Source organism: Myripristis murdjan, chromosome 15 (genome assembly GCF_902150065.1).
Source record: "Myripristis murdjan chromosome 15, fMyrMur1.1, whole genome shotgun sequence".
Taxonomy (NCBI): Eukaryota; Metazoa; Chordata; class Actinopteri; order Holocentriformes; family Holocentridae; genus Myripristis; species Myripristis murdjan.
The window spans coordinates 2,258,949-2,286,609 of record NC_043994.1 but is presented as its reverse complement, the minus strand read 5'-3'; the positions used below and the strand labels follow the sequence as shown (position 1 = coordinate 2,286,609).

At 40.0% G+C, this 27,661-nt stretch overlaps 1 protein-coding gene across 10 annotated transcripts in view; it reads left to right on the top strand.

Annotated features, from left to right (window-relative positions):
* The window catches only part of birc6 (baculoviral IAP repeat containing 6), a 165,490-nt gene that overhangs the window by 59,526 nt on the left and 78,303 nt on the right, over positions 1–27,661 (top strand). For 7 of the 10 annotated variants that reach the window (XM_030070848.1, XM_030070854.1, XM_030070852.1 and 4 more), the window contains 15 exons: positions 666–762; positions 997–1,191; positions 2,346–2,546; positions 3,357–3,636; positions 4,415–4,671; positions 5,754–5,862; positions 6,506–6,742; positions 7,696–8,569; positions 8,948–9,091; positions 11,493–11,622; positions 12,271–12,402; positions 14,702–14,863; positions 15,134–15,307; positions 19,031–19,135; positions 27,130–27,329. In XM_030070848.1, coding sequence (XP_029926708.1) covers positions 666–762; positions 997–1,191; positions 2,346–2,546; positions 3,357–3,636; positions 4,415–4,671; positions 5,754–5,862; positions 6,506–6,742; positions 7,696–8,569; positions 8,948–9,091; positions 11,493–11,622; positions 12,271–12,402; positions 14,702–14,863; positions 15,134–15,307; positions 19,031–19,135; positions 27,130–27,329 — 3,297 coding nt within the window. The remainder of the gene's footprint in view (positions 1–665; positions 763–996; positions 1,192–2,345; positions 2,547–3,356; positions 3,637–4,414; positions 4,672–5,753; positions 5,863–6,505; positions 6,743–7,695; positions 8,570–8,947; positions 9,092–11,492; positions 11,623–12,270; positions 12,403–14,701; positions 14,864–15,133; positions 15,308–19,030; positions 19,136–27,129; positions 27,330–27,661) is intronic. The other 3 variants (XM_030070857.1, XM_030070856.1, XM_030070855.1) reach the window with 1 other exon arrangement.

Below are 27,661 nucleotides of genomic sequence, written 5' to 3'. Positions count from 1 at the left end.
CAACTGGAACAGTTAGGGGTTCAAATCCCTTGCTCAAAGGCACCTCAAGTAGTTTAAGAAGGGGAATCAATCACTTACCCCACCTACAGTGTCCTAATTGATTCAGTGATTCAAACTGGTCAAATTCCTTGTGACCCCTCCAGTTTAAGGAAATTATTCAGAATGGCAAATCAGATCTATTTTTGCTTATTTCCAGATATATGTGTGTACCATTTGTGAGTGTTGAGTTGGCTGTTGCACACTTAAGTTGAATAATAATAATAATGATAATCATGATAATCATGATAATAATAATAATAATAATAATAATAATAATTGATAGGTTAAATACATAAAATGTACCCATTCAGTATTTCTTGAGGTGGTATTATGGCACAGCCACTTGAACTTGCAAGGTACATAGAATTTTACAGTAACAAATAGGAAAGTGGAAATTTAAGGCACACTTGGTATTGAGAACAAATAATTATTATATACCATATATAAAACGTTTTATAAAAGTCATGTGCTGAAATGTATTAATTTTTACAAGCAAATCTTTCTCAGTAATGAAAGTGTCACTGCAATTTTGTATTTCCCACTGAAAAATGATATCCCATCACAATATCCTACAACATCTACATTTGCACTATTTAATAAAATGTATTTCATATTCCATTTTGCAGGGCTCTCTTTCTACATGTCAGCTGTCTGAACCTCTACTGTGGTTCATTCTCAGAGTTCTCGACACCAGCGAGGCTCTTAAGGCATTCCACGACATGGGTGAGTGTATTCAGAGACATTTGGACAAGCGCACTTATAAGGATTTTTTATTGATTACATTCATATCACCATTACAGTTCATTCAAATCTTGACTTACCTTAAGCCCATTTCTTAAGCCTCTTAATCTTTCCAGTGCCTTTGTCCTTGCAAGTACGCGAACACAAGCATGGATTTTGGTAGGTTTTACAAAACTTTGTTCATAAGGAAACAACAACTTCCTTGTCCCTGTGCAGGTGGTGTACAGTTAATCTGTAACAACATGGTGACCAGCACTCGGGCCATTGTGAACACAGCACGCAGCATGGTTTCCACCATAATGAAGTTCTTGGATTCAGGTCCTGGAAAGGCAGCGGATGGCAGCCTCAAAGCCCGTGTTATGACCTCAGAGCCCGACAATGCAGAGGGACTCCACAACTTTGCCCCTTTAGGTGCTTGAAACTCCTCATCAGATTGCTTTGTTATGTGCTATGTGACTGTACTCGTGTTTATTAATATGACTTATAGGTAGAGTTTTCAAAATTACACAAAGGGGGGCTGTACATTTACAGGGCAGTGAGGTGACATTTGAGACTGATTGAATGTTAACTTAGCAGCTTTACTTTAACGAGCTTATTGTAACAAGAATTATTCCACAGAACAACTCAGGAAGTCATTAACTTGCTGAGGTGAGGTTTTGTAGCAACGACCAAACGAACAGTGGAGTACGGAGCATGGAGAGGTGTCTTGTGCTATTTCTCTGTTGCTTTGCTGCTGGAGGGGAACTGAGGATTGTTGGACCAGTTGGTGTTAACTATAAATGCTGATAACAGCTTTTAGCAAGCAGCCACCGCACAACATTTCTAAGCTATTGTGATATACTTTACAGCCTGACTGATGTACATTATCACCATAGTAACTAATGACAATTGCCTTATTATTCTGTACCAGTCAAATGACTATGAATGGCAAACAACTCCATGACTGTTCTGCTCCTATTAGGTTCTGTGGATCAGTTATATTCATCACTATTTTTATTCATGTGCTTGTATGAGACTGATTTGGACCATTAATTATCTAAGCAGCAATTAGGAGCTTCAGGATTTGACAAAGCAGAATTCAGATAAGTCAATCAGAGCAGCTCAACAAGAAGTACCAGCAAGAGAAAAAAAAACAAAAGGACTGGGGGAAAAAAATTCAACACAAGTGTCACTATGAACTGGCATGTAACACACCGAGAGATATGGGGGTAAAACAAAATGTCTTGCAATCCATAGATATTCTACAAAGCCACCAGAGGCTGACATTGTCAAAACATAGCAGGGGATAATTTGAAGCGTACAGATCACATATACACTAAATAGATCCAAACAGCAGTGAAACACGTGCTCGTGTCATTCCTGGTTACTTGAACGCTGTGTTAACCAGCGTTTGATATGACAGCCAGTCATATCAGTTATCACAATATTTACCACCGTAAGTGATATTTTATCCAACAGATCCCACCAGACTGTCGCCCAAGATGTGGGGCATTTTGGTAATTGCTAAATCCTAATGTTCACATCTGATTCTTCATTGATTCTAAACGATGTTCGTCCCTTTGCAGGAACCATCACTTCAAGTAGTCCAACGGCCCAGCCAGCAGAGGTCCTGCTCCAGGCCACCCCACCTCACCGCCGAGCCCGCTCGGCAGCCTGGTCTTACATCTTCCTGCCAGAGGAGGCTTGGTGCGACCTCACCATCCACCTTCCTGCTGCTGTATTGCTGAAAGAGCTCCATATCCAGCCACACCTCGCCTCTCTGGCCAGTAAGTAGGACCTTGCTGCCTTTAAGAACAGCTGGATGCATTCCTGTTAGTGCCATTACATTGAAATAATTTTACTTGGGGACACTTTCATCACCAGAACATGCTTAGAAGCAGTACTGAAATATTGTACACAAATACAAGTGGATTTACTTTGCTGAAACCTGAGGCCTTGTTCAGACTGCCAGCCCAAATCCATTTTTTGGCATAACCAGATTGTACCCAGATTGATTTTTCAAAGTCAAGCCAAGAAATATTCAGATTTATAAAACTGTGTTTATGCACATCTGCATCTACCTAAAATGTTGCAGTCCTGCACGAGCCTCAACTTCCACCCCGTGAGCAGTCAGCCATATGTGGTCAGGTGGCAGCCGAAATTTGATTCCAGCTCAGGCCCTTAACTGCATGTCAACCACCGTCTCTCTTATCTGCTTATCTTTATTCTTAATATCTGGACCACAGATCCCCCCCCCAAAAAATCATCTTTAACAAAAAAGAAAAAAAATCTGTGTTGTTTAATAGTCATACAATAAAAGTGAAACAAACCATTATCTATTTGACAGATGTATTCCCATCACCATTGTTTGCATTTTGTTACTTTGTTAGCACAAAAAACCTAACACCTTTGTTAAGCAAATGTTAGTGAAATTTTCTGTCTCCATCTAACTTTTCAAATTAATTTCAAATTAATTAAATTCTAATTTGTCTAGAACACTTAGATGGAGATCTAGCTATCGACTGTCTTGTAAGTCACAACTGTACATACTGATCAACCGCTCACCTTTCTCTATGTCCTCTCCTCCTCCTAACCAGCCTGTCCGTCCTCGGTCTCAGTGGAAATCAGCGCTGATGGTGTCAATATGCTGCCGCTCTCCACGCCGGTCATCACCAGTGGTCTCACATACATAAAGATCCAGCTGGTGAAGGCGGAAGTGGCGTCGGCCGTGTGTCTGAGGCTGCACCGGCCTCGTGATGCCAGCACCCTTGGCCTGTCTCAGATCAAACTCCTGGGGCTGACAGCATTTGGCAACACCTCCTCTGCCACCGTCAACAACCCTTTCCTTCCCTCTGAGGACCAGGTCTCCAAAACTAGGTAGAAAATACATCTGGACAAGAGATCGACCAGCAATTGATTTTTCAGGGCTGATACCAATTATTAGTAATCAAGGATACTGATAGCTGTTATTTAGGGCCAGTATTCATTTGTGCTGAATTTGACAATTGCAGTGTCAAAATGTACAGTATTAGCATAAAGTTAGCTTTGAATTAAACAAATGTTTAACCTTATATTAGTTTAAAAAAAGCAAAACAAATTCCAAGAAAATTACTAGAAAAGATTGACATGAGCCTTCTTGTGTTTAAATGCATGTGAAATGCTGTGGATTTATTCCGTTTGCTCTCACTAGCAAACTGAACGAATCCAGTGAAAATGAAAATTGAATCCATATTATTGGAAACATTGCCCCTCCCACTCGCTTTTGTTCTTTTGATGATGAGCTCTGCTTTGGGTCATGAGCTGTTCCTTTCATTCTCCACACTTTTCCCTTCTCATCATTCTGGTACAAGTTCATCTTCGTTTCATCTGTCTAAAGAACCTTGTTCCAGAATTGGTCAGGCTTTTTTAGATGTTTTTTTTTTTTTTTTTTGAAAGTCTAATCTGTCTTTGCTGTTCTTGAGTGATGCCAGTGGTTTGCACCTTGCTGTTTACCCTCTGTGTTTATTTTCTCACAAATGTCTCAAATGTAAATTTGGACAATGAAACGCCTGGACGGTGATTTTTCTTTTACAACAGGTAGCAGTAATGATAATGATCTACAGTTTGCTTGCAGTGAACACTTCTAAATGTTCTCCTTTCTCCTGTCCTCGTGCAGTATTGGCTGGCTGCGCCTGCTTCACCACTGCCTCACCCATGTCAGCGATCTGGAGGCCATGATGGCCAGTGCTGCAGCACCCACCGCCAACCTGCTTCAGACCTGCGCCGCGCTGCTCATGTCACCCTACTGTGGCATGCACTCACCCAACATTGAGGCTGTTCTGGTGAAGATTGGCCTGCAGTCCACCCGCATTGGACTGAAACTCATCGACATTCTGCTGAGGAACTGTGCTGCGTCTGGCACCGACCCTGCCAGTGAGTCGGCCACCGATGGCAGCAAATTTTTTTCCAAGCGGGTGTCTGCACATCCTTAAAAAGTCTTAAAACATATAATGTTACTTTCACAGCTGGCTTGTTTGGAGCAGTTGTTTTGAAACCGGGAGCGTATCCCCCCCAAAGATCAGTGATTTTGGGCATGTGTGAACACAGCATTGACACTCAGATGAGGCCGCGATCGCCAAGAATGGGTGGTCTTGGCTTGCTTTCAGTCAAACCCTGGAGCAGTTGTTTTGCAGTGAGAATGCATTGCGACTCACTGTTGTCACAAAAGAACTTGTGCTGGGATGATAAATATGTCTATAATATCACCTAATCAAGCTACTCTGATGCATCTTCACAGAAGGAATTGTTGAGTGAACATTCTGAGGTATTCTGAGGCAGCTTGTCTTCATAAGACAAGCAAGTGTGAAAATGCTCCTACATTTTTAAAAATAAAAATTAGGCCTAAAAGGTATAAATAGTCTTAAATTTGAATCTTTGACATCTTAATTTCCACCTAAACATTTTATCTAATTTCTTTTATCCATCTTTTAATTTCTTTTTGTCATATTTAGTCAAAAAAGTCCTGGTTAGATTTATTCCCACAGCAGCAGCCATCTAAGATAAACATGTAATGTAATGTAATAATTTTGCCAGTAACAACCATAATCTTACCTAAAACTGACCTTAGCACAAGACCAAATATACAATATTTAACCTTTATATTGCCCCCCACCTGAGCCCCCAAAAAACAATCTTAAATTGTGTTAAAATTGATCTTGAAACTGTTTTAAAACACATGACATTTAACTCCCTGTTACCTGTAGAAACCCTTTTCAGTCAAAAGTGAAGTCAAGCTTATTTTCACCCTGTTATGAGTGTCTTGATGTTTCCATAGATATACAAGTCATTAAGCTCAATTTTGGATTTTTTTGAGATAAGGTGTTCTTGAAGTGATTAAATGGCTATTTGTTGTAATGAGGTCACAAGAGGACCTACAGTTTACATGAAAAATGTGTTTTGAACTATTAAGCATGGTAACTATCCTTCCTCTGCCTTCGTTATCTGTCTTGGTGTAGATTTAAACAGTCCTCTGCTGTTTGGGCGACTAAATGGCCTCTCGTCAGACTCCACCATAGATATTCTCTACCAACTGGGCACCACACAGGATCCTGGAACAAAAGACAGGTATATCAAGCTTCCCTTCTTTTAAACCATGAATTAAAGAATCATGTGATTCTGCATTGTTAAGTGTAATATCTATAAAGTTTCACATTTCTGCTAATCTTTTCCCAAAGCCAACAGCCAACTCCAACATCATTTTTACTCCTTTTTATCCAGCCCTTGTTTTTTTTTTCATTCCACTACGATATGAAAATGAACTTTGAGAGACTTCAAACTTTTTTCATAGCCATATTCCATCACCATAGTAAAGATGTTCACATTAGTTTTCCTAAAAGCAGCACGACTGTTGAGTTTTGATGGCTTGAAACTGGGCGGAGCGCAACAGGCTCTCTGCCAGGGAAAATAGTTCTTGGGGAAACATTTGCTTCCCATAACCAATTATCAGTTCTGTGGTTTATGAATGCCAATCACTTAGTTAGCCACAGAAGCAGAACATTATAAGGTCACTGTTTCCGTCCAAAATTCAAATTTGAAATTTGAGCGATTTTGATTATATGTTGTGAAATCTTGTGTACCCACACATGACTTGCAGAATGGTTTGTTGCAATGTCAAATGTGCATAAATTGTAGTTCATGGGCCAAACATTTAAAAATCACTGGTATGGGCAGATTTTCAGCTTCCCTCTGCTTCACTTGAACCCTCCAGGATCCAGGCTCTTCTCCAGTGGGTCCATGATTCATCTCGGGTGGCAGCCCACAAGCGGAGCAACCCCGTTGGATACATTGGCGCCAGTGCAGCCTCCTCCTCTTCCTCTTCGAGGGAGTACGGGCTCCTCATGCCCTCACCCTCCCACCTCCACTGTGTGGCGGCTATCTTGTGGCACAGCTATGAGCTGCCCGTTGACTATGACCTCCCTGTGTTGCTCAACAGAGAACTCTTTGAGTCAGTCATAGTATTTTTCTGTCTTATTAATAACATTTTTTAAAATAACATTCAAGTGGTTATAATCATCTGTGTTTGCAGAGCATCTGGTTTTGAATATTTACATTTTAAGCGTCTTGATCTCTTAAGACATGTAGACTTGCCTGCAAGGTATCAATACTGAATAGCTGCTATGTAAGCATAAATAGTCTGAAAGCACAAAGGGACATCATAACCTAAACTCTATGTGCTTTGATACTAAAACTAAATATATGGAAGCCAGAGGGAGATCCACAATGACTTTAATCACTGTGGGCTTATTTGTAGAGGGAGATGATATTTCATAACACAAATGGCTTCCATGAAAGTATGTTTTACCCTGTGTGATTTGAATCTAAACTGACATATTCCAGTCCTTTAGACAAACTAGTAATGACATAGATTTAAGGAATACTTCACCCATGATGTTCATCGTAATCTCATTCCAATAACGCAAGCCATCTCTGATCCAATGGAAAAATTGAGGCCGTAATTTTACGTTTTTTTTTTTTTTTTTTTTTTTTTCCAGAAGAAAACTAATTTCTATTTAAGAAGCTGACAGTTGTATGCTCAGTATTTCCAAAACATACATATTTTTGCTCAAATCTTGTTGCAAGAACCACTTGTGCAAAATTGTCTCATGGTCTCAACAAGCTTCATGACCTAGTGTAGTGTTTTGCTGTTGTAAAATTGTAAAATTACAGCCTCAGTTTTTCCATTGGATCAGAGATGATATGTGTTTTTGGAATACAAGTTTATCCTGAAGGCTTGTGAGTAAAAATTTTCTTGGAGACTGAAGGTAACACACAGTGACTACTTGAAACAAAAATAAGGCAGCATGAGTGAATTATTCCTTTAATGATTTAATTGGCACTGTATTAACTATTGCTCTTCAAGCTTTTACAATTTGATCCATTTTGTTTCCTTCCCTTTAGACTTCTGTACAACTGGTCAATGTCGCTGCCCTGCAATATGGTGCTGAAAAAGGCTGTGGACAGTCTGCTGTGCTCCATGTGCCACATCCACCCCAGTTACTTTTCCCTGCTCATGTCATGGATGGGCATTGTCTCAGTGCCCACTGTCAGCCACTCACAGGCCCAGCACCACCGCCTGGCAATGACTGATGATGGCAAGAAGCAGCACGATGCCAACACAACTACAGCAGGGCTTACGGATGACTCAAAGCACGCAAGACCTCCCATTAATTTGTCCGAGTCACAGCTAACCACCCTAGCAGCTGCTTCACAGTCTCCAGGAGCAATAGAACAGCTGCTGGACTCTGGCTTGCCCTCACTTTTGGTGCGCAGCTTGGCCCAACTCTGTTGTGGCCTCCTGGCCAGTGCTGACCTCCCTCTGCCTGCTGCTCAGGCTGAGCGACGACAGCACCATCACCATTACCACTCATCCTCCTCATCCTCACACAGTCGGCCATCTTTGTCGGCAGAGCTGGCGGCTCCAGTGCTGCGTTTCCTAACCGAGGTAGGGAACAGTCACGCTATGAAAGACTGGCTGGGTGGACCAGAGGTCAACCCACTGTGGACAGCACTGCTTTTCCTGCTGTGTCACTCCAGTGCCAGCGCTGGTGGCAATGCTGGTGCCCACACAGGTTCCCATCCAGCAGGGCCCGGTGCCACGGCGTGCCCTCCTCAATCTCAGCCTCAGCCCTCAGGGTCAAGATACTCGTTGGCATCATCTGGACGGGCAGGAGGGCTCACCACGCAGCAGAGGACTGCTCTGGAAAATGCTACTGTAGCCTTCTTCCTCCAGTGTATTTCCTGCCACCCTAACAACCAGCGGCTTATGGCACAGGTCAGGTTTTGAGCTCTGTGATCACAACTGAGTGGTTTAAACTTTGTGAGCTTCACCATGTCTTGTTTTGTAAGGCATTGTGCCTAATTTTCTGGTTTGACACGACACTGAAGGGCTTCACTGTCTTTTCAGACTTTTATTTTTACCACTCAGAAGTCAGTTTTGCTTTATTAGCTAAAGTTTTGTATACTGGTTTTGATTTGGATTATATTTGTGTTGTAAAATGAGCTGGAACAGTTATTGTCTTGGTGATACCAGTGAAAAAACTCTTTAAAATCGCTGAAGGCTTTGTGTTGATGTATAAATATGAATTGCTCATGCAAATTGATTTTAAAAAGTCTCTCAGTGGGCTAAATTTAAACTGTTCTTCTGCTACAGGTTCTCTGTGAGCTCTTTCAGTCAGCACCCCAGCGAGGCAATGTTCCCATCTCTGGGAACATCTCGGGCTTCATTCGAAGGCTTTTCCTGCAGCTCATGCTTGAGGATGAGAAAGTCACCGTCTTCCTACAGTCTCCATGTCCGGTGGGTAAATCTCTGGATGGAACACAAGAAAACATCTGATAATGTGTGCGTAATAATGGTGTGTGGCTTAACATCACTTGGATGCACCACTGTGTGTTCGATTCAAGGAGAATTTTCTTTCTCTTTCTTTCTTTCTTTCTTTCTTTCTTTCTTTCTGTCTTTTGGACAATTTGATTTTCTAAACTGCGATTCAGTTATTCGATCTGATGTTAATGTATGGAAATATCTGGATACAAATCTAATTGATTTAAGCAAAACCCTTTTTGGCTTGGTGAAGGCCCGTATCCAGTTTGCGTGGCCGCCTGCGTGCTGTGCCAGGAGCTTTTAAGATTAAAAAATACTATTGTAGCTTTGAGTAGACCATTTAATGCCTAAGAGAATCTCACCATCAACTGGTAGAGAGGAGTGTTGTAGTGACATGGTATTGGCATGTTTTTTTTTTTTTTTTTTTTTTTTGGAACCTTGCACTGCTTTTTTTTGTGAACAGATTGCAGTGGCTTGACTGAGATACAAGAATGTAATGATGTAATATTCCCATGTGCCCACAAGGGGACAGTCAGACTTTACAAAGTGGAATCCTCCTTTTTCTGCCCCATGCTTTCATTTCTCCAGACTGATGTATACCTAGTATATTGTGTACAAGCTGGCACCCTAATGTTCCATATTTCACAAGGTTCAGTGATTAGTTGTCACCAGAGCAGTGGAGGGGAGGCTCAGAGAAATTGGTTTCAGTTGCTCAAAGCCAATTTCTTCCTAACCTCCAAGCTGTCTCATCCTCATTATTCTAGGTGCTTCTTGTTTTTTGTTCCTCTTAAATGGTGAAGAGTTTTTGATGAAGACTCAAGGCATAGGTCATGGACATTTTCTTTGCACAGTGATGGATCAGTGTGACTTGGCATGTCATGAAGACACACATTTATGATGAGATGACCATGGACCACTGGGCAAAGTTGTGGCATCGTCTCCCTCTGGTCTAAATGTCTGGCTTGTTTTGTGCATTTGATTCTGTTGCACCACTTAGAACTAGAAGGAGCTTTTGGTCTACTGCAGCACCATGGTACACAGATAACTGCTAGCGCTTTCAACAAGTTCTGAACAAAATGAGCGAAAACAAAACTCAAGGACCTCATGGAGTGGATGTTTTATACATGAATACAGACACATACTATGAACCACCAGGACAGCCTACTTTTTGTGCTTCATCAGCAATACCAAAATATTCCTAGATCTTTCTGAATCACAGGTAAGCTCTCTGAGAAATGCCCATTGCTGTGATAATTCTTCAGTGATTTGAATTAACTCATTCATGCTCAAATGACATAAGATTTCTCCTGGTCTAAGCATGATTTCTTTCCTTTTTTTTTCCTTTTTTTTTTTTTTTTGAAAGAGCTTTCCAATTTTAAACTACTATGTTCTGAACATCAACAGGTCACTTATCTTTGGCTGTGTTCCCTCAGCCCTCAAAACAGCTGTTACAATACCACCACTCAAGAGGCCTAATCTTCACCCTGAAGTGCTAAATAATTATAGGCCAGTCTGCTTCCTGCCCTTTCTGTCTGCTAGATAGAGCTGTAGTCTCCCACCTTGTCACATATTTATCCAGTAAATTCCTTTTTGATTACCTCAAGTCAGGTTTCTGTTGGCATCTTTCCACTAAAACTGCTTTAACCAGTGACAAGTGACTTGATTTGTTGTGCTATCTGGTCTAGCATCCATGCTGTTGCTGCTGCATTTGAGCAAAGTGTTTGACAAATATAGATTACACTATAGAATGCTAAATTGCATAACATAGCCACATTTGGTTGGAATGAGTAAGTGACAGGTCTGTTAGTTAATATATGCAGATAAGATCATAGAAAGGATTGTCTTGAGCCTCATTCTCGATGGAAAAAAAACCTCTAAACAAACCTCTGTTTGGTTTTCAAAGGTCAGCACCAGCACTTAGATTGCCTGGGCTCTTTGAGTTCATCTGCACTGAAATTATGACTTGTCACATTTTCAATATTTAGGACATTTTAATGCCTGCAGGTTCAAATTCTGTTTCGAGGCGATATGCCTTCAAAAAATAGGAAATTCAGATTTTCCTGTCAGTCAGATTTGGTTTTGCTTAATGTAATGTAGATCAAAGCTAGATTGTCACAAAGCATCTTACTTCTAATAGGCCTAGTCTCTGATTGTTATATCATTTGGGGGCCTACGTTATGTTAGGTGTTGACATTTGGGTGGATATGTCAGTTGATGGCATTTATACCGCGTTGCCCACTTGGTCTTACTATCTGACAAGCCCTAATACACACTGTATCTCTCAGTCACTGTGTATTCCTGTAGCTAATTTTTCGTATTGCTAAAACATGCTAACACAAACATTTTGTCATCCATCTCTTTTTATTTCTGCTCTCAGCTGTACAAAGGACGCATCAATGCCACCAGCCACGTGATCCAGCATCCCATGTATGGAGCCGGCCATAAGTACCGAACCCTCCACCTGCCCATCTCCACCACGTTAGCCGAGGTCCTGGACCGAGTATCTGGTATGCTTGACTTAAAAAAAAAAAAAAAAAAAAACCTTTACCACCCTTTAGAACAAGCTGTAATAACTTAAAAAAAAAGCCTGATTTGGATCAATGAAATGCACCACACATGCAGAAGTGGACGGTAAAACCTATTTTATTGTCATAAGATGTCTCTGTAGACAGCATTTGATGACTGAAATGTCAGTTTCCTTATCCCCTCTTTTTTCCTGCACATCCACATGTAAAACACCGTCAGAGCTCAGGGCTTACATGGCAAAAAAATATCAGGTTTCTGATATACGTATATATGTAAAAACAGTAAATGCTAATAATAGAAGACCGGCATTTCAGTGCAAACTCAAGCATCCATCCTTTTCTTCCTGACATCTGCAAGGAAGCCTGAAAACGTACTTTGCCACTAGTCTTTTGGGCAAATTAGCATTTTGTACTCGGACCCTGCCCATTGCCACTTAGAGCTTTATTTTAATTAGCTGTAATTTGACCAATAGAGGAAAAATAAAATTAAATAATTCCACATTGTGGCAAGTGGTGTGGTAAATGGATTATCTGTGGGTCTGATGCAGTGGACCAGGTGGTATCCAATTTCATTTCACCACCACCACCATTACTTAATTAATCTTTTGTCTTCTTCATCTTTTATCTCAGACACACCTAGCATTACGGCCAAGCTGATCAACGAGCAGAAAGAGGATAAGGAGAAGAAAAATCATGAAGAGAAGGAGAAGATGAAAGCTGACAGTGGTTTCCAGGACAACTATAGTGTTGTCGTGGCCTCAGGTAGTTGACTGGGTTCTATCTCAACCAGTGGCAGCCCATGCATCAGCTATTCATCATATCTCTGCAAGACACCATGCTCATCCCTGTATCCCACTCAAAGTGAAGTGTTAACCTTTTGGCACATTCTGGCCTTTCTTGATCTTATTTCGTGAATACATTAAATGTTGTCAGTCTAGGTATAAGAATTATGATGAAAGCTGGAAGACTAGTCAGTGTTCAGGGCTTGAAAGTAAAAGGTTTGCAAGTGACACTTTGCAAAAAAAAATAAGTACATGTCACTTTAACACAAGGTCTAAAATGTACCTTGGAACCAAAAGCACACGGTTGAAAATGTCAAAGATCTAACTTTCACTTTAATGAAATGCACAGTAACTATTTTGGCATTTCTGTAAATTCTTCCATTTAATACTGGCCTTTACTGAATCCAGTGTGACTTTCTGATCAGATCCCAAACAAGTATGCATTAATGTGTCATTATTTTTGTTGGAAGTAGTCATTGTTATTAATGTTGTAATAGCAGTAGTAGTAGTAGTATATTTTTGAAGACAACTATTACTCTTCAAGGGGATTTATTTGATGGATACTGATGAAAATATCAGATTACAATATGATGGATTGTGATCTGATGTTTTATTTTGAAGTTTAAATATGCCAGCACAAGTGGAATTTTATGTGTTTGAACTATCATCTTGATATCTGTGGTACTTTGGTTTTAAAACACAGTTTAAGTTCGAAGAACATTACAGAGAATATAATTAGAAAATAATAAGTGTCTACGGACCCGAGTGACATCATCCACTGCTGAATACGCGCACTACATTGTCTGTCTCATTGAGACAGATAAAGATCATGTTTCTTCTTCATCGTGGCCGTGATTCTGACTAAATATAGACATATTACCTATCAAAATGGTCAGCGTCTTCTCTTCTATCCAATCATTTTTGTGAAGGAAACCTACACCTGCTTTGCATGTTATAGCCGCCAGAAGCCGGCGGTTTCATGTTCAAAACGGGTTTCACTAACACTTCCTGGTCCAAATAGCTGCCTGTTTATGGCTTTCCGTGGCTGTAATTTCTAACCAACATACACATATGACTCATCACTTTTTGTTAGGATGGGTCTCTCATAGGAGGTGGCAAGGTTTCCAGGTCAGTTTCCAGGTTCGATCCCCAGCTCCTCCAGAGTGTGTCTAAGTGTCCTTTTCCAAGACACTGAAACCCCTAACTGCGCCTGATGGACATCTAGGGACTTTGCATGGTAGCCTCTGCTATCAGTGTGTCAATTTGTGTGTGAATAGGTGAATGTGAGGCAATAATTGTAAAGTGTTTTGAGTAGTTAGTAGACAAGAAAAGTGCTATAGAAATGCAGTCAATTTATCATTCATGTCAAAATCAGTTTTTGAAAATCTGTTTCACTTCTCATCCAAGAAGCTTCTTTAGTTCTGACAGACTGGTAGAGAGACCTATCTGTTTAACATATGTCTCCACGTCGTTGATAGCACCCTGACAACCACCCAGACCACCATAGCAACCGCCTAGCAACACCCTAGCAACCATCCCCAACACCCTGCAAATCGCCTAACAATACCCTAGCAAACACCTATATTTCCACAACATGAATGAAAGTCTATATCATATCATCTCAGTATGCCAACTGCTTACCCAAACCTAGCAACTTCTTAGCAACCACCATGAACACCGTAGCAACGCGGTAGCAACATCCCAGAACACTGTAACATCCGCATAGCAAAAACCCCACATACAATAGCAACCGCCTAGCAATGCCTTAGGAACCACCAACACCATAGTATTACCTAGCAACACAGTAGCAACCACCCAGAATACCATAGTAATCACCTAGCAACAGCCTAACAATAATCAGAAACTCCTTACCAACCACCCACACCATAGCAACTGCCTATCAGTGCACTAGCAACCATTATGAACACCATAGCAATGCCCTAGCAACCACCCAGAACACCATGGCAACTGCTTAGCAATGCCCCTAGATACCATAGCAACCACCTAGCAACACCTCCACATACCACAGCAACTGCCTAGAAATGCCTTAGCAACCACTAACAACACCACAGCAACTGCCTAGAAATGCCCTAGCAACCTTTAGAAACATCGTAGCAACCACCTAGCATTGTCCTTGAAATGCCATAGCAATCACCTAGCAACACTTCAGCAACCACCTGGCTTCTCCCTAGCAACCCTGAAAAACACCATAGCAACCGTTTAGCAAGTCATTGTTCATTCATTGTTATAAATGAATTCTTCTTTTCTGTTTCCACCAGGCTTAAAGTCCCAGTCTAAGCGTGCCCTGTCTACCCCACCTCGACCTCCATCCCGTAGGGGGCGGGTGATGAGCGACAAGTTGACTGCTTCTTCTAGTGTGGACCCCTCTGCCAAAACCATCAGTGTGCCCGTCTTCCACCTGTACCACAAGCTGCTTCCAGGTAGCACATGTACATTTGGTTGGGCGATCACTGGTGCAAAAGTTTTAAACAACCTTGATCATTTGTAATTGATGAAGAGGTGGTGTATCCTAATATTTTGAAATTCTGATGATATGATCAGGTGATATTTTGTGTAAAATTATAAAAATGAAGTGTTTTCATAAAACTTGCAAACTAAAGCAGTCATGTTGATGTCCTGAGTTGGCCTGAAATATAATATAACCCTGATTATAAGAGCCTCTAATACCGTGGTGTCACCCTTGTCCTCAGGTCAGCCCCTCCCGGCTGAGATGACCCTGGCCCAGCTACTGACCCTCTTATATGACCGCAAATTGCCTCAGGGCTACCGTTCCATTGACCTGACTGTCAAACTGGGCTCCAAGGTCATCTCTGACCCTGGACTCTCGAAGACAGACTCTTTCAAGAGGCTACGCACTGAGAAAGGTACAGGACACTTTTATGAATGAATGAGTGAATGACTTCATCAGTTGCATCAGTTTGTGTTTAGCTGGAAATCCATCAGAGGCAAAATTTGTTAAAAGAAGTTTCATTGTTTCTTGAATCAAGGTGCATCTTTTGGACCATGGTTTATAATTTCATTTCTGTTTGCATGCAAACAATATGGTTTCCCCTCTAATTTCAGTCTTTGCATTGCTATCTTTTTGAAACATACCTACTTCCTTTGGCACATTGTTCTTATCTTAATGCTCTTTAACAGTGCAGTTGAGGTTTGTGTACAAGAGGATTTCATGCTCAAAAACCAAAATTTAGATCTTTGATGTTGTCTAACAGTGCTGTCTTGTTCCGCTGGTAATGAATAAGAGACTTAGTTTTCCTTCTAAATGTAAACACAGACTCTGTTGCATGGTTGCTCATGTACACAATGGCATAGCGCTCCAGCAAAAATGGTCAATGTTTGTAGCTGTTTGTAGAAATCACACACATGGGTGCCCGTACATTTATAAAGTGGGTGGACAAAATATGGGAAACCACTAATAAGCACTGAGATGGCAATAATTTACAGTTAATCTGTCAGTGTCGCTAAATTGATGAAAACAGGGTGAATGAAGTGAAGTGGGGGCTTCCTGTACATTATCTGTGTTATTACACTGTTACTTAGCAAAGATATTTCTCGCTAGATATTTCTTCAGTTGACATGAAATGTTTTAAAATTATGTTATTGTGAGCAAAATTCACAAGTTTGTCAAAACATAGTTCTGCATAACTGCAACCAGATTAGGGGTGCAACAATTATTAAACATTGTCAACAAAAATCGATGACAAAATTAATTTCCGACAAATTTAATTGTTGATAATTAGTGGGTTACATAATTGCACGTGTTTCTCCGGAGCTGTGTTGCTGAGGGGTGAGCCATCTTGCATCATTACTACCTTTGCTGAGTTTGGCGTGCCAAACATTGACAGGGAAGCAACAGGTAAACACAAAATACAGCAAAACGGCAGTGGCCGATGCTACACCATCATGTCCCAAAAGTCTGAGCATTTCGCCCTGAACCCTGCAAAGATGAGGATTGGCTGTCGGGTTTGTAAAGCAGACCTTGCATTTCATTGGAGCATGTCGGTCACGTGTGATCATTTGAAAAGAAGGCACATTGGACATGTGGATGATATTGATACAGACTCATCCAGGTAAAATAATTAACCTCTCAGCTAGCTAACGTCAGCTATTTCAAGATGGAGTTGTATCAGTTTTTAACCCCTTCCACCCGTGACTTCCCATCTGGGCAAGCCATCGCTCTGCGTCAATGTTCGATGGGCTTTGTTACACCCAAAGAAACCTTTAGAAAAATGCAGTTGTACCTAGTCAGGTGCATGCGTTAATTTTACTCATGTAAAAATAAAACTGTGTGTACAACTAGAGACATGACCATAATGGAGGTTAAGCAACCGTCTCAACTGTTTCCAGTTAATAATGTGGCAATTAATTGAATTCATTTACTGAAGAAATACCTTTAGCTATTAATTTTGAATGGAAAAAAACTTGATACTGATTTTTTCTTTTTATTTCTTTTGTATTAGTAGTGGCTAAATCAGCAGAGAGTTTAATAAAAGACATTTTTGAATTAAGAATGAATTAAGTTATATACACTCAGTGGTCGCTTTCTCAGCTCCACCTGTGCGGTCTAATTCTGCCTTTTAATAAAGTTTATAATGTTCAATTGTTAATAAAAAAATGTTAATAATTTTTAAGGTTGTAGTTTGCAGACTTGTACTGGCAGTGCCGGCCCTGCCTATGTTGGCGCCATAGGCAAAATTCGACTGTCAAAATAGTTGTTAGTTGTAGCCCTAAACCAGATCGGTGTGTAGCTGACATTCATGCTTCGCTCTTTAGCAGAACCACAGAAACATCTGTTGCAAGCATCTGTTGGCTACCCTGTGGACAGGGTTTTCCCTGCATCCCAAAGTCTTGGGAAGTGCCCAAGAAATGTTTAAGGAGAACGTCTGTCTGCTTGGGAAAGAGGGGAACAAGATTGTAATGTGACAAGCCAAGGCAATACTAGCAGTGCCCACTTTAGATAATTGTTCAGCAAGGGATCTTCCTAGAAAGGAACAAGTGACTGCAAAAGTTGGGAGAAAATACACCTCACAAGCTGAAATACAACATAGCCTACACCATCAGATTAGCTCTTGGGATATACAAGATTATGATCTTACAGGCACCAAGCAAAAGCCCTCTGGAAACAAAACTGTTGCATTACTTTGATTTATTTTCCATATGATTTTTCTGGTCATTGTTAACATTTTTAGGAAAGTTTCTCCTTGCAAATGCACCCCAAACCTGCTAAGATCAGAATATACTCATTGACCAAGTACCAAGTGAACACCTTCACTTATCCTGCTGTTACACTGTGTCCTTAACAGTGTGTAGTGGGATATTGGACCATTTTTCCACAAAGGAAAGCCTTCAGTAATTTGTTAGTTAAACATAAATGTTCAGTTATCTTTAGATCTTACTTGGGGAGGCCATGGAAGGACTTTGATGTTTTTTGAACAGGCTTTAATTTGTTTAGCAGTGTATTGGGGGACATTAACATCTTGGAATATTACATCAATATTACATCATGAGTTCTCAGTGTGTGCATTGTTGGTTGCTCCTGATCCTGTAAGATGGTTCTATATGCTTTGGCAATAAGATGATCATGCAGAGTAATTGTTGACTAATCATAGATGGTGGTATACCGTTACAGATTCACCCCCATGTTAACCAGCTGGCAACAGACATTGTGGGTTAAAGGCTTTTTTTGAGCTTTTTCTAACTGTAAGCATCTCTTGGATGGAGGAAAAGTTCAACTCATTAAACCAGACTACTTTTTTGCTCTGCTGGAAAGTGAGGACCGATATGTCACGTGTCAGTCGGCAGTTAGATCCAGAGGGGCATATCTCCAAATCTATTTGATGGATTGCTCTTAAATTTGGTGATAACACTGGTTACCTAGAGGATGAAACCTGGCAGCCTACCACAGCAGAGCATATGTGTTAGAAATAAAGCGTTTGTTTTCCACTGCGCAGGCGTTCAGATTTTGTGCTACTTTTATCAGGTTATGTGCCCTAGTGAAACTGCCTGCTCTCAAGGCCAATACACATTTTTTGTGACTTCTCAGAGGTAGATATAATAAAATAGATATGTGTCTGTTTTCCATGTTACATTGATTAATTAATTTTTGTTTTGAGACTGTTTATGTAATTTGGGCATCGACTGTCAGTCCTCTTTGGAAATTCAGCATTACTTTTGTAACTGGCCCATTTCTCTGCCCTATTGTAACCTGTCTTTTGACATACTGCTGACTACTGTGGTATTTCTGTTATTTTGTTCATACCCAGTTTAAACAGTATATATCTCCACTTGTGCGCTCAAATAAGACTGCGCTGTATTATGCCGACATTTGTGTCTATATCAATGTGAGGGCACCCATAGAGATACACTTAAAATTGGCCACATGAAAGCTAAAAGTAGGTTTGTACTGCTTCCCCAGTGAATAATCAGTCCCTAATATTCTCAGTCACTGCTCCTCTTTTGTATATTTGGCAAAGATCAAGTCCAGGTAAATCCAAAAACTGAACACTTCTGCAACTCCTCTGGTAGCTCATTCCAAGGGGATTTATAGCCTCCTTCTCTCTTCTCCATCCATTCCTCTGTCTCTCCAGAGATGTCTAAAGGTGCCGTTGCGGAGCCATGGTGGGGCTGCTGCGCTTCCTATGCAGTGTCCGAAATCAACTTTTTGGCTCACCTGCCAAGGGCTGGTAAACAAAGTAAATTTAGCTGCCAAAAATATTTGCACTGGCCATAATAATTAGTATAGTTTTCTCATAGAGATATGTCACCTTTCCTATAATCAAAGATATTGGGTAGTGTATCCTTCAGTGAAGTGGTAGCAGTTGTAACATAAAACTTACTCACTTATGCAACAGATATTTATTTGTGTTAGTGATTTAATGTTGTTCTTGTTTTTTTCAATTTTTCTGGTGACCTCATGCCTATTGTGTTATTATGTCTTGTTGACCATCCAGGTGGTAGAGAAACAAAAGTTTAAATGCTCCTGCAGCCCATTAAAAAAATCACCATTCTTATAAGTAATTCTGATAATAATCAGAGAATATAGTTTCCACTAGGGATGAACCAATTGACAAATTCTGAGATGATACCAACACCAATGTTTAAAATAACAATTTTCCCAATAGGTGATATGATACCGATATTTTTATTTATTTATTTTTTTTGTTTGTTATTTATTAATTAGTTTATGCTAAGGAAATAAATCTTTATTATACACAAATACCTTAAGTCTTTAAGCAAGGGCTGTCCTGAATACCTTTTTGGGACAGACTGAGCAATAATCACATAAATTACAGCCTTAGTCTATAAACACTAAAATGTTCATATATAGGCCACTTTCTTCAACTTTTCTTTAACTTTAACATTAACATAACATTAACTATGTTTTTATCACATGCTATCATTAGGCTGTTATTTTAATTAATTATTATGCTATTTACAGAACTTTGTCAGTGTAGACCTTTATATTAAATCTAAAATAATTAACAGTGTTGTTTCTGTTGCCTAAGGAGTTTAACAAAAAGAAAGTGTAGGCTCTCAGATTATGTCCTCGATTATTGGGGCTGATGGCGTCAGCTATCCGACTGACTTGGCTGCTTGTACCTGACTTGGCTGCTTGTACATGAAGTATTTCCAGCACTGGGTGGCCTCCGTGAGACTGGACCGTGTGCATCATGGTGCACAGAGCCTATGTGTAATGGCATAATATGTAATGGCACTTTACCACTGGCCGTCCCCAACTTTCCAGGTGTAGGTATAGTTACTCATTGCAAATGCAAGTTTGTTGTGCTATGGCAGAATATGCAAGGGCTGGTCTGTAGATGTCCATGTAATACAGGCTATGGCAGCTGGGAAGAAAATGCCATATGTGAACATGGCCTTACTGTATAGAGCCAGTGTAACAGACAGACAGGATTCTGTTTGATATGAAGTCTTTGTTCTGCTGCTGTCAAAAGTAATGGGTAACCCTTATTGATCTTTTAACCAGCACAAATTTTACTGGCATTTAGCATGTTGTGGGTAATCTTGAAACCTGCCACCATGTGCAGAGTAATGATGAAGACTAAGGAGATGAGGAGACCATTCTTCTCAGTTACTGCTCAGATCCCTCAGATTTGGTCATGAGCTGGGCAGTGGACATTGGCTGTACAGAATTGTGTGTGTGTGTGTGTGTGTGTGTGTGTGTGTGTGTGTGTGTGTGTGTGTGTGTGTGTGTGTGTGTGTGTGTGTGTGTGTGTGTGTGTGTGTGTGTGTGTGTGTGTGTGTGTGTTAATAGCAGAAAAGGTTTCAGGGTTTAAATATTGTTGCATTATAAATTTGTTACATTGCAATAAATACAGCCCGGTAGTAATGACATTTTTTCAGTCAAGTTTTAATGGACTTTCACCTTAGTTAGGGCTTGGTGTGCATCACTTGTGGTCTGTCTTGGGCTGCTTTTAAGCCTAAAAGCTCTTGGAGTGGTTTGTAGTCTGGACTGCACCATTACCATTTTTTCCTCTCCTTACCTTTTCGGTCCTCTGGTAAGGAGAAATTTGTCACCTTTTCAGTCCTCCAGAACTTTGAGCTCTTCATTCTTTGATAGTGGATTCATGCAATATCCATTGCTTGTTAGATGTTACACTAAGATTCTCATTTGCACAGTGTCAGGAATAAGTGTTGAATCAACAATGTTAATCCCTCTCTTGCTATGGTGAATGTTGTCAGTAATTTTTGGGAGCACATTTACATTTTATATTTAAGTCATTTAGTTTAATATTTCACTTATTTTATCTAGAATGACTAATAATGAATGAGCAGGGAGGGGTTCAGTATCTTTCTCAAAGACACCTTGTCAGGACGTACGTCTGTCGCTGGGATTGCTGGTGACCTTCCTGCTGTGGGATGGTCTCTCTTGCTGCAAGACAACACTGCCACCCCGTAAAAGATGTGATTTCAGAACTCGGTTATATTTAGCCATCCACTTCTGCAGGCTTGACGATCAGTACTAGGACGGATGTGACAACACAAGGTCAGATTCATTTTTAATGTCGTCATTTGGCGTGCACTTTCGGCTTTGATGATGTCAGCGCTGGCAAATGTGCAGTCCTGTTCAAATTGCTCTTTTGTCAACTGGCTGTGTCTCATTCATACATAGTTTTACTGCGTCATATTAGTCTCAATCACAAGATTTTTTTTTTGGTCTGGAAATTAAAAAATACACTGAATAAGCACGTGATATTGAACAGTTATACTGTTCACCCCCAACTACCGACATATGCTTGATAGGATATAATAAAGGTGACCTCTCTGGTGACCTGAAACAGAGCCTCAGATTCTGTTGCCATGATTTGTGGTATATTATTCATGTTTACAGTGTGTTTCTTTTCAGATCATTGACAATGGCTGCATCCCTGAGTCACACTATGCTCTGTGTTCATTTGCAGTGGCTAGAAAATGTTTAAACACTTCCTGTCAGCTTCTGCTTAGCAAGAGAAGCAGCATTCATGTTGACAAAATAGACACAGTAAGTCAAGATATGCTCTCGTACAAAGACAAGCAAAGTCCAAATAGTGGTCAGATCATAACGTTGTGTCTGCCTCACACTTGTTCCAGTCGTGTTCATTGAACCTAGACAGAATGCAGTATACTTTCTCCCTCTCTCTGAAGTAGTCCTTTAAGTGATTGTAGGCACAAAAGCTACTTCTGTGCCTTGTTTCTCTCTCTCTCTCGCTGCAGGCTAGCATGGCCATAGTAAACACAGAATCCATGCTTGGTGGCATGACTACAAAGCTTTTTTGTGTGGAATGTTTAGACTGCTTAGTGCTGCTTTGCCACACCTCAGGGTGTTTACTGACCTCCTCAACATGTTCATACTAATTGTTCATGCCTTCAGTGATCCAGCATATTCTGAGGTTAGTTTTCTAAAACCATGGTTAGAGTCTACAAAGCTGGTACATTCTCTGCATTGCATCTTTTACTACCTCTTCAGTTCACCCATTGGCACTTATACATCTCCATGACAGAAGATAACCTTTTAAGCCCAGAGTCATATAGCTTTTGTCTTTACAGGTTGCAGTGGCAGCTGATTCACCCACCATGTATTGTTCATTGTTTATATTGTCTGCAAATGGGATAGTCAACCCATTTTGAAAAATTTGCTATTTTTCACTCCCCACCCTAGCTGTTGTGTAGGACAGTATGGTGCACTCTTCCTCTCCTTGTTACTGAGTGCTGGATACTGGCTGCTGGATGCTGGCTGGATGCTCCAAATGCTAACATCTATCTATTAATGGAGAAATCTCAGTCTTTATGTGTGTCTGTGGCTTAATTGTCTCTGCCATTGACATCCAATTACCTTCAAACTTGGCAAGTGTGATGCTGAGGAGCCTCCACAGTGCAGTGATGAGTATGTGTATATGTGGTTCAAAAGCTGCAAAAATCCCTTTTAGTAATGTTAATGTTAACATTATGTTGACAGACCATGAAAAGTGTTTCTCTTAATGCAAGGGCAGTGCAGCACCCAGTCTATAGCACACACGCGGCAGTTTTAAAACGCTCACAAGACCCACAAGTTTGCTGTCCCAGACAATTAGCAGAGCAGAAATGTGCAGTATTCTTTTCGGCACATACATTTTTCATTAGATTATTATAAAAAGCTGTGCATACACATCGTTGTGTTTTATAAAACTCAATAATATAGTGCATAAACCTCTTTTCCACTCCCACAGTTAACCATATGAAGACACAAGTAGCTGTTTTTAAATCTATTGGCCACCTGCTCTGGCAGTCTTTACACCTATTTATTAAACAAAGGAAATAAAAAGTGCCATTTCACCCACTGTGCTGTGTTCTCCAACAGCCTTAAAATGAACTGAACTATCCCTTAAATTTAGCAAGAAAGTCCAGGGACCTGCCCATTGCTTCTAATTTAATCTCTGCTTCTTGGTCCCCAAGTTCAACAAGGTGAATGTGACCACTGTCAAGACACTTGATCAGCTATTATTTTTTACCCATCCAGTGTGGCATCAACCCTGTCTGGTTTATGAATTTAAATATTTCGTTGAAGTGCAGAGATTAGGAACTGGACAGCATGTAAACCAAAGTTAGGGTCCCGTGTACATGAGTACATTCCATTTATTTTGCTTTTAAAGAACTTATCCTGAATAATATTCTGTCTGCCCTACTGCACTCATGTCATGTCTTGCTTTAATCCACTTTTCTCTAGAAAGATTTCTGAAAATCAAATCCTTTCAGATTCCTCTCCTCAAACCTGAAAAACCCTTGAGGCTTATAAATGGAGGGGAATGGCAGTGATCCCTCCTAACAGGAAAACATGGAGGACATGGCAAGAAAGATTTTTTCTAAAATCATTGCTGTTGCTTTGATCATGTGGGCTATAATGTGGAATCCATTTACCTCAGCCTGTTCCAAGTGTATGCAAACACATGAACATGCACATATGCATCCACACTTGTCCCAGAACTAGCAGCTCTTAAGTCCTTTTGCAAATACACCAAGTCAGAATGAAATAAATGCTGTCCTATAGAAACCAAAACAACAAACACCCAAACATCCAAAACCAAACATCTGTCTTGGTTCCCATTCAGATTTTTGCTTATGAAGAACAGAGTAACTGAACATTTTTTTCCGTTTTTATCAGTTTGCTCTAGAATGTACTGACTTTTAACAAGGCAGCATAATGTCACCCTTCTTCCCTTCATAAAATAATGAAATGAAATGAAGTTCATGGCTGAAATGCTGTTATAATATGCTTCTAGCACACTGATGAATTTTGCTCTTTGCTTTGTCCTACAAAAAAAAACAAAAAAACAAGAGCACTCTCTCTCTCCCGCACATCTAATCCTGTTTCAGCAGTCCAGACAGCACAAGTTCTGTTAGAAACCCTATTAGTCACAGCCCCGGTGACTTTTTAATTCACCACCAAGCGAAGGGGAGGGGAAAAATCCCCTCAGTTAGATGAAAAGAGCAATGAATCATCTTTTATTTTCTCCTCTATGAGAGATGATGCCTGGCTTTTTGGAAGATAACCTATCAATCGAATGGAGCTTTATATTGTCATAAAATGGCCAGGTCCCGCCATCACACAAAAACAGTAATGGATTAGAACTGGTTAAAGCAGGGGCATGTTTTTGCCATTCACCTTGCATTCCAATTTGACAGACTGACTTCTTCTCCAATGCCACCTTGTAGGTGTAAACAAGGGCACTTGGACCATATCCTGTATTGGTGATTTTTTAATCAGCACGTAGTTCATGTAGTGGTGGGGCACCGCTTCTCAAGTACACAAGTTAAGGCCTGTTAATGTATGAACAGCCAGCGGTTGAAATAGTATGCTGGCCTCTGGTGATTGGAAAATGTTAGGCACTGTATTCCCCCTGCTCTCCTCTTTGTTGCTTGAACTTGATAATTATGAGAATCATGAATTATCATTATATTATAATTTCAGTCTGCTTAGGATTGTTGACTTTGGGATGAGGTGACTCTTGTGTTTTCTCATTTTTTAATGGTGCAAAATACCTCCAGTGTTTTTGTTTTTTTAAGTAGGAGGTAGGGCTGGGTGACATACAGATATATCAAAATTTTGATATGAGCCTAGATATCATCTAGGACAGCGGTGTCCAATCATGTGCCATGGAGGGCGAAGAGGCTGCAGGTTCTTATTGTATCAGAAAGGAGGAACTAATCAGTGAAAGTAAATAAAGTTGAAGCTAGCAAGTTAACTAAATTAACAACAGCTAGAAACTAGAAATGGCTGGTACACATATTATATATGAACTAAACATACACAAATCCTACACCAAAACATTGGGTGTCTTCTGCTTAATCTAACTGTGCCAGGGTTGAACCTATGACTTTGATCATGAAGACCTTCAAAATGGGCGGCTCTGCCATGTCTAACACAGTGGATTAGCTGTCGCACCAAGTCAAAATGAACAAAGATGGCCTCTCCTTGTTGCCATGGAAAATGAGGTGAAAAAAAAAGTCTGGTGGTTCTGATGAACCTAATAGGAGCCATCTCTGAGGAACCGATTGACTGACTTAATAGACATGTCCACTGTGACAAAAAAAACACCTGGCCATTTGATGGCTCTCTGTCTCTGTCACGGAAAGTGCAAGTTAAAGTTCATGCATGAAATTAATTAAAATTATTGGTGTGCTGCCTGTTTTTTAAATTTTTTTAATTTAAATTTTTTTTTATTAATGATTGGAAACTCTTTCATAGCCTCTCATGCCAGTGTTAATATTAGCTAATTAGACTTTGTAGCTATAATAATCTTAATTATCTGCGTTGTAGTAAACAGAGTTGATTTATGGCAAAGCCACCACATAAACAAACTTCCAGGTAAAACTCAACTCTTCCAAAACCCTTTTTTATTTGAATCAAGAGCCACAGGGATATTTTCACAGTTCTTTTATTCATTTTCTTGTGACAACAGAATGTTTCTGTTAGCCACACATCAGGTTTAAGTTAGTTCAGAAGTAAACAAACTTCTTCCGATGCCGTGACATCAGTGCACATTGTTGCACGTTATTGGCAAAGTGAACCACCTGAAAATGCTCTAATTTGTCATGAACCAAAGGCCCACTGCATTTCTACTCATTCAAAAAATTCTGTAAATGCTTATGTAAAAATTGACAATGTGTAGGCTGTTGGGGTTTGTTTTGTTTTTCAGTGGAAAAAAGAATTATCAAGAACACCCCGATATGTACAAGACAATATGTATATTGACTTAAGTGTCTGACATTCTGACATTAAGTCAGAGTTTGTCATATTACACTTGAACAAGCCCATTATTTTGAACACGGATGCTCCTCTGGGCCTGCCAGCAGAGTCAGAGAGAAGGTCATGGGGTCACTAAAGGCCAGATTTTGTCCTGAAGCCAACTTCAGTGTTGGCACCAAGTTTCATGGCAGTACAAAAAAAATTGACATGTTAGTATGCAGTATTAAGAAGTTTGCCTGTTTGTGGCACCAGAGGGAATGTGATGGGGGCATCATGACAATTTTGGTCCATCCTCTAAGCTGCATGAATTTTGGCATCAAATTTCACTGCAATCCGCTAAACAGATTTTGTGATTGGATCTAACTGCTGATTGACTGACCAACATGTATAGTCCCTTGCTTCCTAGCTAGTCATTTTATATATATATATATATATATATATATATATATATATATATATATGTGTATATATATATATGTATGTATATGTATGTGTATATGTATATATAGATATATATATGTATATATATATATATATATGTGTGTGTGTGTGTGTATATATATGTATATATGTATATATGTATATATATGTGTGTATATATATATATATATATGTGTGTGTGTGTGTGTGTATATGTATATATGTATATATATATGTGTGTGTGTGTATATATATATATATATGTATATGTATATATATATATATATGTGTGTGTGTGTGTGTATGTGTGTATATATATATATATATATATAGATATATATATAGATATAGATATATAGATATATATAGATATATATGTGTGTGTGTATAGAAGGAAGCAGAATTTGTTGTATGGTTCTCCTCTCTGGTCACTGATCTCCTCACAATATCTCATAGGCTTCAGCATACAGAAGCTTAGATCAAGTTAAGAGAGTCACAGATTCCTGACAGTACAAACAGCAGATCCTGTCTTTCCTCTCTTTGCAGTGGATCATTGCGACATGCTGAGCAGTTGCCCCGAGGATGAACCAATGACGCCCAGTGAGGAATGTTTAGATGCTGCCATCGATGAGTCACTGCTTGAGACCAGCCCCATCCAGTCACCACTGCAGGTCTTTGCTGGCATGGGCGGCCTAGCCCTCATCGCAGAGAGGCTGCCCATGCTCTACCCTGATGTAATCCAACAGGTAAGACTACACTTCCAGCCTGTCATAGATTGGACAGATCCAAAGATGGCCCTTAGAGTGTACAGCCTTTCTACTAGTTGATTATCTGGAATATCAAGGGATTTATTCAGGGAAAGTCAGGGAACCACATTAATTTTCAAATCACAGAATTTGGATGTTTTTATCAGGGCCACAGTGGGAGTCCTGAAAGTATAACGTGAGTATGTCGCATCCACCTAATCTTTATACATATCCAAAGAGGCCAAAAGTGAGTTGAAGTCAATTATTGAACCACATTTGGCCAGGGCCAAAATACATAAAATAATGCTCAGTGTAGTGGTAAGACAAATTTT